General features: G+C 34.9%; 1 protein-coding gene across 2 annotated transcripts in view; it reads right to left on the bottom strand.

The window, feature by feature from the left end:
• The window catches only part of bmp1b (bone morphogenetic protein 1b), a 35095-nt gene that overhangs the window by 5869 nt on the left and 15121 nt on the right, over positions 1–14105 (bottom strand). For both annotated transcript variants that reach the window (XM_051683106.1, XM_051683107.1), the window contains exons 7-13: positions 11219–11343; positions 10686–10801; positions 9001–9103; positions 8628–8744; positions 7442–7587; positions 4242–4437; positions 3487–3612 (exon numbers count right to left, since the gene is read on the bottom strand). In XM_051683106.1, the coding sequence (XP_051539066.1) occupies positions 3487–3612; positions 4242–4437; positions 7442–7587; positions 8628–8744; positions 9001–9103; positions 10686–10801; positions 11219–11343 (929 nt within the window). The remainder of the gene's footprint in view (positions 1–3486; positions 3613–4241; positions 4438–7441; positions 7588–8627; positions 8745–9000; positions 9104–10685; positions 10802–11218; positions 11344–14105) is intronic.

Raw genomic sequence — 14105 nt, 5'->3', positions numbered from 1 at the left:
AGCTGGTCTCAGATCTAGAGGGAATCAAAACATACTTTGATGCATGTCACTTATTAATCAATGAATTAGTTTAATCTAAACACATTAAGGCCTTTAAGATGGAAGAAGCAATCATAAAATGGTGCCTTTTCTTAAACACAAGAAAACAGCTGTAAGTTTGCTTGGTTTAATAAATGTAAAGCATAAAATAAGCCTTTTATCACTCCATTTTCCAAGGACCAGTATTTTTTTTTCTTTATCTTTGTAATGTAAGAATAATGACAGTGCTTGTAATAGAGGGAGGAAAGATCCTCTTTTCTGTTTCCTGTGTGTATTTCCTGTTTTTCACACAAGAGAGTGAATCAACGTTTGCATGATCATTAGTTCTCCTATGATTATAGTATGTACACCAGTATAGCAGCCTGGGTCTTGCATGAGGCTTCTGCTTTAAACATAACAGGACAGCATCTTACATCTGAAATAATTACTTTAATGAAGCACATTGCCTGAAATTGATTGCTGCAATTTTTCTTTTCTGTCTCTATGATATTCTGTTCCCTACACAGGGCTTGAATCCCTCCTTTAATGTATTACATGTCTATGATTGCTGATTGATTTGAAATGTAATATTACACCATATATCAAAAACAACATGAGTCTGTACACTAAGTGCCAAAAACGGTGACACTTCACAATAAGGTTCCATTCTTTAACATTAGTTAATGCATTAAGTATCATGAACAAACAATGAACAAAATATTTTTAGACAGCATTTGTTAATCTTATTTAATGTTAATAAAAATACAATAATTCATTGTTAGTTCATGTTAGTTCATAGTGCATTAAGCAATGTTAAATACAACATTTTTTTTTAATATTTATATGTAGAAATTAACATTAAACAAGATTAATAAATGCTTCAATAGTATTGTTCATTGTTAATTCATGTTAACTAATATTGTAAACTAATGTTAACAAATGGAACTGTAAAGTGTTACCTCCCAAACACTCTGTTGAGGCAGTTCTTACAGCATGTATATCTGAAAAGACACTTTTGCTTATTTAAAAGTTTATTTACTTGATGTTTGCTAGAGTGAATGTACCAAAGAGATATATAGTATCTCTTGGTACCATTGAGTCCACTGTGAGTAAGTGAGGTCACATCACTTTAGCCAGACATACTCTAATTTTCCAGAACAATTATATTACAGTTTTTCTCAATCGCTTTGGCTAATTTTTTTAAACAGTCTTAACATTCTCTAAACTGTAAGTGCAATTGTCACAACTGTTTAATGGGTCATCAATAACTCTATTGCATGTCTGCAAAATGCGGTAACTCACCCAAAACATTTAATTCATGCTTCAAAACCTAGTTATTGTGTCAGTAAATTGGCCAATGCCACCAAAATGAAAAGTTTTTTTGTCATCGTGTGAGCCGTACTGGTCAAAATGTTTAGATGTTTTTTCACTAAGACAGTCAACCCTGGAAATGTTTGTTATATACAAGTTTCATTTTTGTTCTACTTTTTTGTTGACACTGACTGCTTACTGTAATATACAAGAATGTCAGTTTTGTCTAGCTGAATGTTATCGTGTATCAAAATGAGCTTTTTAGATACCGATTTCAACAGTAGGTAAAAGTTTACTGGGAAAAGTCAATACTGTACAATACTGTAGTACACAGAAAATGATATGCACATTTGTATGTATACAGTAAATGTATTTTTGTAGCGTTACATGTAAACAGAAAATTCACATTTGCATGTTCATTTTTACACATTTCTTTCATGTAAACATATATAGTGAACAGAAAATTGCCACAAAATGAAAAAATGAAAAAACCTGCGGTAGTTCTGAAAAAACAATAAATTGTACCTCCTCACAGTGCGTAACACTACAAGTTCCCATCTTCTTGGTGGACATCCTATCGCTCTTGTTGGTCTGGCCAGAGATTTAGCAGACATCACAAACATTCCATGTCATGTCATCTTTATGGAATATACATGTATATACAAGATTTTGATAACTGAATGGATCATTTTGCATGTGATGGCTCACACGATGAAAGAATGTTTAGAAGTTGTGAAGAGTATGACAATTTCACTGAGAATCAACTCATCAGTTTTGATCAGCAAGCCATGTGCATTTAGTTATTGTGCAAATTGTAGACAGTTGTACTTACTCTTTTGCACACATGTGCCAAAATATGTACAATTTGCTTAAATGAATAAGAAATTCAAATCTGGTGTGACCAAGAAACTAATTGTTCAGAGATTTGAACTTATTGTTTTGAAAATAATTCTCATTCAAGATCTGAGCCAAACAATTGAGAAAAACTGTAACAATGACTGCAATCAAATACTGATACAATGTTAATTGAGTCAGCAATCAAAAAAAAAACCCTCAAAGACTGATTGGAAAGCTGTGAATGAAATAGCAATCCTAACCCCCTTTTAACTAGAATATAATTAGGTTTCCCACTTCGTTGCCCCTGATTACTTGTAGATTCTTGGGGATCTTTTGGCTTCAGTGATTTAAATGCAACACAATTGAGGACTGATTTCCCAGTCAGTTCCTTTAAGCATTACAAAGGCCTGAAAAGAAAAGGCAGATCAGGATCTGACATTCTGTTTTAGCCATTATGTTGGAAATACTACCGGATAAAACAGTTTGTCCTTCCTATGGCATTATTTTGTCATACTGATGAATAATAGCTTTAGATGTCTACTTAAATGTGAGGTTAGAAAATAAACATTTCTGAATAGAAAAAGAGCAGTGCTCGCCCATGCAAAACTTGCCACTACAATGCCAGGGTGTTGTAAGTTGGTTGCCATGCATTGCTATGAGATTGTTTAGCTGTTCTGAGAGGTATTAATGGTGCATTCATGTCATGCCAGAATTACCATAATTATGAGATTCTGACTTGAAAAAAGCATTCATGTCTTCGTAAAACTGTAAACTTGGAATTCAGTGAAAGCTCCAAATTGAGTCATGACATCATGTAAAAAGAACCAATATGGCAGTGGCCTCACCAGTTAAAGGTAAATATCGCATATTTCTGTTTGATTTGCCATTTTATTATGCCATTGTAACCTGGAGTAACATTTAGAACATATATGCGAGAACATATAGAGGTTAATTAATGAATTAATGTAGTGATAAATATTTTGTAACAGCCTTTTTGGCATTATGAGTGTTGCTTCCTAGGTCTGAGGAGGTGAACAGAGCAGAGTCTCCAAGCTGCCATCTCATAATTACAATAATTCTGACACGACGTGAATGCAGCTTTAGTGTCTTGCTATGCGGTTCCTTGGCTGTTCTGGGTGGTAACTATAAGTGGTTGCTTACAAGCTCAAGATAATAGAGCCCACCCTGAAGTCTCTATGATATGCTGGTCCCTAGAAATAGCTCAGGTTCCTCCTTCAATGATAGTCTGTGAGATTTTTTAATCAGGTTTATCATCCCAAAGGCAGAAACTGTATTTACGTGAACAGGTATTCGTTTCACCTGCACAGCTGCGGCGGTCAGGGGCGAGCTCGTAACCCGGGTCACAGGCACAGTGGTAGCTGCCCAGGGTGTTGACACAACGTTGCTCACAGTGACCTTCATCAGGCCTGGAGCATTCATCGGTCTCTGGTGAGGATTACAAAGGATATAAAAGTTAAAAAAAACGTCATCTCTCTATGGAACAATGAACATTGGAAGGATGGCAAACAAATGAGAAAATATCACATAAACTGTCAAGTGCTACAAAGTAATTGTTAAATTCCTGTATTCTTGTCTTGTTTTCTAATTAAAAATCTTAACATAATTAAAAAAGGCAAATCAATGCAAAATAAATGATGCAAACTTCTGATAATAATGTATCCTGAATTAAAAAATGAATAAAAAAAGATTGCATAAAATATTAAGATTTGTTTACAGAGAATATATATTTAATTTAGTGTAGTTTTCTTAACTCATCAGCAATCTGTTTAGGCATAAACCTTACAAAATGTTGTTAGATTTGTGCTTAAAAATAAAGAAATAAATGTAATTCAATATGTTCTATGAAAACAAATCATGAAATCATATGCAATTTCTCTATTCAAGTAAATACATTTTTATTTAAGGACATTTGTGTATATATATATATATATATATATATATATATATATATATATATATATATATATATATATATATATATATTATGGAAAACAAGACAAAAATACTGATTAATAAAATGTAAATGTTGTTCGATTGTTAATGACGAGTGTCACCTTTAAAGAAATTGGCTGCAAATCCAGCTTTGTTCACAGAGCCATCAGATACAAACTTCATCCACAGCTGGTTAGAGCTGCTCTTGACATCGTCTGGCTTTTCGTAGCCGCAGAAGTGGCCCAGGAGAGGACTGTTTTCGGAATCACCGTCTCGCACTTCCAGGTAGTCATAACTACAGCTGTCATGTTTCTCAATCTGAGTGTGAAAGCAAGTGAGATTGCAATAAAAACATACAGTAAAATATTACTGAAGTATTCTCTTATGTCAGCACAGTCAACTCAAGAATATTTTAAACTGTCAGTGCTCATTTTTGTTAATAAGCACCTTCCCAGAATTGTGATGCCATGACAAGTCAGAGTAAATCACATAAAAAACATCATTACACAGCTCTCTACAATACTTGATTCTGATTGGTCAATCTGCAAATTCTGTGATCAAATATTTTTGTTCAATGACTGCTAAAAGCTATATTTGACTGCTTTTTAATGTCTCTCATATTACACATTATTGTCACAAACCAGGCAGTTAGAAAGGAAGAGGCCATCTGACCAATATGTAAAAAAAAATACAAATAATAATAATAATAATAATAATTAACACTTTACAATACAGGTGCATTAATATGCATTAATTCATGCTTAACTAATGCACAGATAACAGTTAATGTATGACTCATGATTAACTAAGCCATTCATTAATGATTGCCACATCAGCAACTAATAATGAGTCTGTCTGATTAATATATTAAGTCATAAATGAATTGCTATTAATTAAATGTATCATTGTGGATTAATTCCCTAACAGTTTATTATATGAACTAATATTGTTAATTAATCTGTTAATTACCACAATGAGCTGAAGCCATGTATTTGAATTTCCACCCAATACGGGTGCACTAATATGCATTACTTTGCTATTTTATGTGCGTTTGTTTTGTTCTTTTTGTTTTTTGTTTTTATTTCAGGGCAGGCCAATCTGAAATCAAATAGATCCCAATATTATTATAAAAACACAAAGTAGTGGAAAATGCACGTTGGCTTTGAGGTCTGAATTTTTTTCGTACAAAAGTAATAAGTTCAGGTTATTTCACAAAACATAACAATGAAACATTTACTGAACAGCATAAATGTCAAATAAAACTTTGGAAAATCTCTCAAAGACTCCAAACTTTAAATGTGACACGCAACCTTCAAATTGCAACTTAAAGGGATAGTTCACCCAAATGCAAATTCTCTCATCATTTAATCACCCTCTCGCCAGTCAGGGTTCTGCCCCTAGTTTTGTTTTCTTGACTTTTGTGGCAGAGCCCTGACACTTATGGGTTTGTTTCTGTCTTGTGTCTGGATTCAGCTTCTTCGGTTGGTTTGGTTTTATTTACTAAGTGGCTGAGTCCAGGCAGTGTTTTGTCTTATGGTGTGCACTGATGTCTTGTCTGGTCTGTCTTGTGTGAGAATACATGGCTTGCCTTTTTGGTCTTGTCATATGTTCTCTTGTGTTGTTGTTTTTTTAGCATGAGTGCATGTTGCTCTTATGCCATCCTGGCAGCATGCACTCATGTCTATTGTATGTGTCTATCATTTGTGTGAATGTTAGCATGAGTGCATGTTGCTCTTATGTCATCCTGGCAGCATGCACTCATGTCTATTGTTTATGTTTGTCATTTGTGTGAATGCATGGTTTTGTTTTGTGTTATTTTCAATAAAAGCCCATTTTGTCCTCTTGCGTTTGGGTCCTCTCCTCTTCGTGCTTGTTAGCTTTTCCTGACAGAACGAATTTGCCAGTTCTGGACCCAGCGGAGGCGCAATGGACATTTTCTTAACTCTCGCTTCAGTTCGGCAGGAACCATCCTCGCATGCTCGGCCTTGGACTGCAATTCGGGGAGCTGGCATCAGGGCAGCTGCACTTTTGGTATTTATACCGAGGTGCACCTCGATGCACCTCAGAGCTTGGGTTAAGGTGAGGCCGCCCTGATCTATTTGTTCCTGTCCGGACTGGATGAGCCCCTGAAGCCATGGAGGCCGTTCCCTTGCCACTGCCAGCGTCCTCGGCCATGGAGGACATTCCACTGCCGCTGTAATCAAAGTAATCAATACAACTCCAGTGGTTAAATCCATATCTTCAGAAGCAATATGATAAGTGTGGGTGAGAAACAGATCAATATTTAAGTCCTTTTTCCTCGATCAATTTTCACTTTCACATTCTTTTTCTTTTGTTTTTGGCGATTCGCATTCTTCATGCATATGGCCATCTATTAGGCAGGGAGGAGAATTTATAGTAAAAAAGTACTTAAATATTGATCTGTTTCTCACCCACACCTATCATCGCTTCAGAAGATATGGATTTAACCACTGGATTCATACAGATTACTTTTATGCTGCCTTTATGTGCTTTTTTGAGCTTCAAAATGGTAGTACCCATTCACTTGCATTGTGAGGAACTACAGAGCCGAGATATTCTTCTAAAAATCTTTGTTTGTGTTCAACAGATGAAAGTCATACACATCTGGGATGGCATGAGGGTGGGTAAATATTTTAATTTTTGGGTGAACTATCCCTTTGGGTGGGGGGGGGGGCTTACTAGACTTTGAGTATGCACATTTTTTTCGGACAACACAACTGACCGGTATATGATGTCACACGCAAAGGCTTCTGGTTTTAATAAATTGTAAAACACATATAACAAATACTATCATATTCAAAATGTTAAAATTTACATCTACTCACTTTCCTGCAAAAATAAGAACATGCAACTTTGAAATGTATATACTTTTAATTGAGCCAAGATGTCAGTGTGTGATGTTGTGATTTTCTATTGATCACTGTCTTCTCGTATTTCAAGATTTGCAGGTCAGAGTTCACCAAACCTTTGTACACAGCGGGATTAGAAATTTCTTGCATGAGCTTTGTTTCCGGTCTCCCGCATTTGGATGCTTTTGAATGGGAGTGAATGAAGCATGAAGTGTAGTGTGACCGCACCTTTAGTTTCCAGGCAGACTGATAAAAACCTGCACACCACATTTCTGGAAATTAAACCAGCCAATTAGATTTGAGCTTGCGATTTTGGCACACTCTTTCTATTTTTGAGTGCAATATACATCAGACGGTCTGTGGGCGATCTGTGGATGTGCTGTCTGAGGCTGAGGTTAGATATAGGATAACTATTCTAACAGATCAGAAAACTAGGTTTCATTTACTATCACCTCAAAGGACTGGAAGCTGAGGCCCACATGGAACCCCTGTGGCACTATAATCTTCCATATGCACAGTTTATTGGGCCGATAGTCGTCAGGATAATTAGGTGACTCAATCTGGCCACTGTCTCTTCTCACTTCACCTCCGCAAATAGCTGAAACAATCAACAGAACATTACCATAACACATTAACAGTACATCTGCTCCAATAATCACAGCCTCTCAGCTAAACTGAAACAAATTTATATGGAGCGAGATGTTTTATTCAGAGTTTATGAAATTTTGGAACTTGTAAATAGACTGTGGAGAGAACAATCCAAAGCAGATATGAAAAACATGACTAAATGCACTTGCAATAAAAATTAGATGGCCAGAGAAGCACACTTAAAAGATAATTTTGTTTTAAAATCACAATTTTTGTGTTGTTCTCCAGCAAAGTATCTAAACATCCATAAAAGATGATAAATGTACTTGAGAAGTAGCAATTTATAAGATAATAAGACTAGTTGTCTGACAATATATCTTCAGATAAGTTACTTAAGTTCTTACCCCACTAGCAAATAGTTTTTTTCTTTTAAGTACCAACCTCAATAAAATTGGTTCAATTTATGATTAAAACAAGGGGGAAAACAATGATGTTTTTGCAGTGCAAATAACTCCACAGAAGGACAACAACAAAAAATCTTACTCAGTAGTTTTCTCTTCTTTTGCTGTTAAAATAATTAAACATCCTTAAAACAAGATACATTTACTTGAGGAACAAAATGATGCAGGATATTAAATTATTTTACAGAGAAATCTAACAAAATTTAATGAGGTTTATGCTTTAAAAAAAAAAAAAATAATAAAAAAAAAATAATCACCAATGGGATAAGAAAACAAAAATTGAAGTGCAAATAGCTCCATAGAAATACAAAAATAATATTCTTACTCAGTAGTTGTCTTTTATTTTTTTGTCTAATCCTTAAAACATGAAACATTTTCTTGAGAAGCAAAATAACATTGTTATTTAATCTGAATCTTTTCAAATTAGCAAATAGTGTATTAGTAATTGTATGTCATTTTGCTTCTTTAGTAAATTTATGTAGTTTTAGGGATATTTAGATATGTTTTACCAGAAAATAAGACAAAATTACTGAGTAAAAGAAAAAATATATATTTTTGCAGTGCATAATCACAACTGGTGGATCTGTACCTTCATAGATTGCGGAAAAGCCCTTTCCCACCCAATTACTGCTGCTGCGAAATTCAATCCACAGTCGACTGTCAGTAGACACAATGGCCTCAGGAATCTGGTCTCCACAAAAACGGCCTAAGGCAAACATATGCCACTAAATAGATCAAAGCATGATATGATCAAAATTCCTTAAGAAAACATTAGACAGGGTTGTAGGGATATTCAATCATTTATTATTACACATGGCTTGCATTTCCTTCCTCCCAGTAATTGTAATGCCAAGAGAGGTTATTACTTATAAAACAAAATGAAACAAACAAAAAAAAACATTACAAGAAAAAAAAGCTAGGGGTAAAATTTGAAAATCTACTGATCAAGAGCTATATAGAACCTTTCAATGGTGCATTTCTCCAGTATCCATCACGGATCTCCAAGTGGTCGTACCAGCACAAGTGACTTCTGTACAAATCCATTGAGGTAAAATTCAGAATGATCTAACAAAAGAAAGAGAAAGATAAAAACAATATTTCAATAAAGAAAAATACGATGTCTCAAAAAGACATTTGACAGTATGAATATGAAAGTAAGTACAATTTCCTCAGGAAATTCCTGCAGACAGCAAGAAATATATCACTCTAATTATAGGAAAGCCATTCTCAGAAAAGGTGCCATTAGTGTCCCCATGACTTACTACCGATATAATTAACAGGATACTAAAATCAGTCACAGTATTAGCTTGATTTGACTCTGTTTTGTGTGTAATGCAAAATAAATTCTAAATTAACACACACACACACTATATATATATATATATATATATATATATATATATATATATATATATATATATATATATATATATATATATATATATATTTTTTTTTTTTTTTTTTTTTTATGATAAAAAAAACAAAACAACAACAACATTCTGTGGCAGCGGGGGCGTGGTCAAGCGTCCCTCCGTCCTAGATTATGTTTAACACCTGTTTCTAATTCCAGTGAGCATGGGGAGAGTGGCATATAAGTAGCCACGCCACCAGCAGAGGAGAGAGAGAGTCTGGCACAAGGAAGGCCATGGTGCTCCTGAAGCTGTTGTGTTTAATCCATTGTGTTTGTGAAGCTCATGTGTTTAAGTAACTACGTGCCTGTGAAGCTGATGTGTTTGAGTGACTACGTGTTTGCGAAGCTGATGAGTTTGTGAAGTTGTAAAGCACTCAAGTGGCCGAATAAATGTCTTACCTGAACCTGGAAAACCCACTTCCCTGTGTTGTCCTTCCCTTCTGCTATGAAGCTGTGTTACACATTCTTTCTCTGCCTTTCTAAAATGCTTTGTGCATTTTCTGAGAAAATTGAGAATTTGAATTTGTTTCTGCACTTTCTGTTCAACCCCGTTATTCAGTGACATTTCCCCCTTTAAAAAATAATGGATTTTTTTTTTTTTTTTTTTTGACCAGATGGTTAGTTTCTTTTACAGTTTATCTCAGTATTTTATTTTATGTCACTTACTGGCCTTATCAAGCTCAGTTATTCAATTCTTTTATGGGACAAAATCAGGTAACCCTTTACAATAATGTTCCATTAGTTGACATTAGATAATGCAATAGGTATCATAAACAAACAATGAACAATATATTTTTTACAGCATTTATTATTCTTTGTTGATGTTAGTTAATAAAAATACAATTGTTCATTGTCAGTTCATGTTAGTTCATAGTGCATTGACTAATTTTAACAAATACAACTTTTGATTTTAAAAATGTATTAGTATATTTAGAAATTAACATTAATAATAATAAATGCTTAATAAGTATTGCTCATTGTTAGTTCATGTTAACTAATGTTATCAAACAGAACCTTATTGTAAAGTGCTACCCCAAAATCGAATAGAAATTGCAACATTTCTTGAAAATGACCTCAAATATAAAAGACAATAGACTTATTCTGTCATGGTAACCTTTACTCTGACTGCTCTGTCTAACAACAACAACACAACATCATTGTTACTGCAACAGGTACAATGAAACATCCATTATGCAGCTTGCACAGGCCATTGCTTCATATGTGAAGTTCTTCTACCTTCTCCCCAGGCGTGACCGATATCCTCCATATACAGTGAAGATATGCAGCATATCCATTCGGGAACCCAGGGGAAGAAAAGTTTCCAGTGCTGTCCTGGAGGCTCTCACCACATCCTGTACACCAAAACCACATCAAGAAACTCACAGATGCTTGACCTGGAAACCCAATCTACTTAATGGAAAACAGTAGCAGTTTTACAGATGGCAAGGTCAGATTTTTTGTGAGAAATGACCATGTGTATCATTTCAGCTATTAAAGGGATTAAAGGAGATGACTGCAAAAACAATAGTTCAGTTTTACAGGACAAATACGGTATGCCATTGTATTGCTCCACTATACATGGAAAATAGATCTGATGGCTTAGTCATAAATGCACCTGTCCAGAACACTTGAAACTTCAAAACTGCTTTGGAAAGGAAGAGCAAAAGAGATCATCTAAAAAGCTGGGTGCATCTTCAAATTAATGGTTGTACCATGTCTGAACAATCTGTTATGGTACAGACATGCCATGGACATAAAGGGCCACTTACTTGGACACTTGTATAATTTTCTTGCTTGAGCAATGTCCCCTTTGCTCAGTCTTGTTCGCTGTCCGATAGGAGGTCGGACTCCATCAACATCATACTTTGGCAGCATGGTATCAAGATAGATGCCCCTATTTTGTAGACACAAAAGCCCCCCAAAAGGAAGCTTAAGTGAACTCTTAGAAGCCTTTTAGATGTTCTAAGATGCAGCAGCAAGAATTTATTCTAATTTCACAGAGTACAGAGAGTAACAGTCAGCAGCATATTTTGTTAAATTGACAAGGGACCCAAAGTTTGACAGTGTTGTTTATTCCTAATAAGACCACATCCAGTGGCTCCAAAATGTATTCGGACACTTAAATTTCATGTAAAAGTGAATGTCTTTTATTACATTAGATAAAACATCAAACCAAGTGGGATTATTATTTATTTATATATATATGTACATATATTCAAAATGAAAACAAAACAATTATTTTTTACCAGCTGGACCCAAGGTGTGGAAGCCTATTTCCGCCACATGAAATCCGCCGTTATATTTATGATATAAAAAATAATAATTAGGAGATAAAGTAAATTACAAGATATGGTCAAAATTATGAAATAAAAAATAAAAATTTATTACAGAAAATCTCAAATATAAGATAACATTTAAAAAATATATTTTAATATCTATCAAACTTCTTAAATACAATTGGCAGAAAATAAGCTTAGTATTTGTGCTATCTTTCTTTAAAATAAATGTCACTTGGTTTGATATTGTTATCTCATTCAAGGACATTCATAAATTTTTAAATGACTTAAAGGTGCACTCAGCAATTTTTTGCTCATGTCATCTTGGACTTACAGTGACACCTAGTGGTGTGGATGCAGCATAATTCAAAATCAGTAGTTTTCATTTACAGATGCCATTGTAGAAATTCACAATTCACAATCAGCCATAATTAATTTCATCCAAGAATGAAAGTTTCCAATAACAAGACTTGATTAAGCGAGTAGTATTCAACTGGTCATGTGATAAAAAAAATGGAAGCCCCCATGAGGGCGCTCCTGCCCCATGTAGAATAAAACTAGAAAGACTAGAGTCCTCATCTCATATGAGTAATCATGACCTTATATATATTTTTCAAAATTACAATTAAATTTTTTAGTAGTACAACTATTTTAATGGGGAAGAAGTTACTGTGTGCACATTTTTCCAAATACATTTTGGAACCACTGTATTTGTTTGTGACCAAAACATAAAAGATCCAGTTTACATTCCAATCAATGTCAATATTTTAAAATATTTTCTGTTTAATTGACATGTGTCTCTATCTCTCTGCGTCTCTCTTTCGAAAAGCAGCACGATTAGGCCTCGCTCTCATACAATTCCCATGACGACAGCACCCTGAATGGCCAGCATGTGCAAGTAAAGAGGTCAGAGTGGAGTTTAAAGTATTGCCCACAGACTCGCTGGAGCCCACCCCTGCATGCCAGTGAACAACGCCACTCCAGCCCTGCAATTGTCCAGGACAAAAAGCCTGCAAGGGCTTTATTTGTTTTGGCCCAATTCCAGGATCCCCTGACTGCAAAGTGTTGGAAGTAAAACCACACAATGTGAATATTGCTGAATATGGCAGGCCAGAAGGAGAGGAGCCATGGTGCAAAACACTTAAAATAACAACTATACTGGAATTTCGCCAGCTTCCCACAGTCCATTGTGGTACAAATTGCTCCTGCAACATATGATCAAACTCTAACCAATACTGATTCTATCAGTCACCTGATAGAGGTTAGAGAAGACCACATGTACAGTACAGTTTGTTTGTTGCTTCTTGACCCTGTTCCTCCAATGTAACTTACACTAAAAGAACTGACAGTCCTTTTAAAACAACCTGGGCTTTATGACAATTCTGTCATCATTTACTCACCCTCATGTGCCAAATATGACACTCTTCAGTTGAACACTAAAGAAGATGCTAGGCAAAATGGTTACACTAGGGATGTGCTCTACGACTAATTTGACTGTCGTTTAAACTGAATTTTTGTAACAGACTTGTCGACTAGTCTAAAGAGAAGTCAACCTTCAGAAAACAGTAAAAAAAATTATGCGACCCATTTAAAATGCTTAATCTATTCCAAATCCGATGCTAAATTCCACAGAAAAGGGGCATTTATCTGCGACGTGCTCGCCTTGAATTATGATCATTGTACTTTAAATATAGAACATGACACACATTCACTGAATCAACATTAGCGAATATTTAACAGACATATTTATTGAAAGCAATTGAATGAATAGTGCTGGATTAATGGAACAACCCTAAAAGCCTGTTCTAAATGGAAATGACCAAGTAAAAGTCACTTAACATATTAAAACAGTCAGGACATTTTTGAAAATAATTAACAGGTAGACTAAGCCAAATCTATGAGAGAGAAAAAAATGTGCTGAAAAGTCACGCGTATTTCACGACGTGCAGTCGTGCATTAACCATTGATCTAATATGACAGCTGTTCGGTAAAGAACATTAACCAATAACAGTTAAGATGTAAAAAACAAAAACAAAGTAGCTATAGGATAGAAAAAATAGGCCTGTGATGTAGCCTACAATAAACCTAATGTATTCTAAACATGATGTGCACACAGAATCAAAGATAGTTTAACATGTTAAGCAGTCAGCACCTCGTTGAAAACAGACTTCTTAATCAGCAGATTAAAAAAATTGCATACCTAGTCTAAAACAGTTATTTTCTAGGCTACTTACTCAAAAGCATACATTTTTGGATGAGTAAAATTAACCCGTCGACATGGTCTGGTTAAAGACGGGACTTGACTCACCTGAGGCGTCTATCCTGCGCTTGAAAAAGCCCACTCAGCGGAAAAATAACATCCAAGCATGCACAGATGTAA

This window comes from Myxocyprinus asiaticus, chromosome 42 (assembly GCF_019703515.2).
Source record: "Myxocyprinus asiaticus isolate MX2 ecotype Aquarium Trade chromosome 42, UBuf_Myxa_2, whole genome shotgun sequence".
NCBI lineage: Eukaryota > Metazoa > Chordata > Actinopteri > Cypriniformes > Catostomidae > Myxocyprinus > Myxocyprinus asiaticus.
The sequence above is the reverse complement of the archived record's forward strand: the minus strand, read 5'-3'. Positions and strand labels throughout refer to the sequence as shown.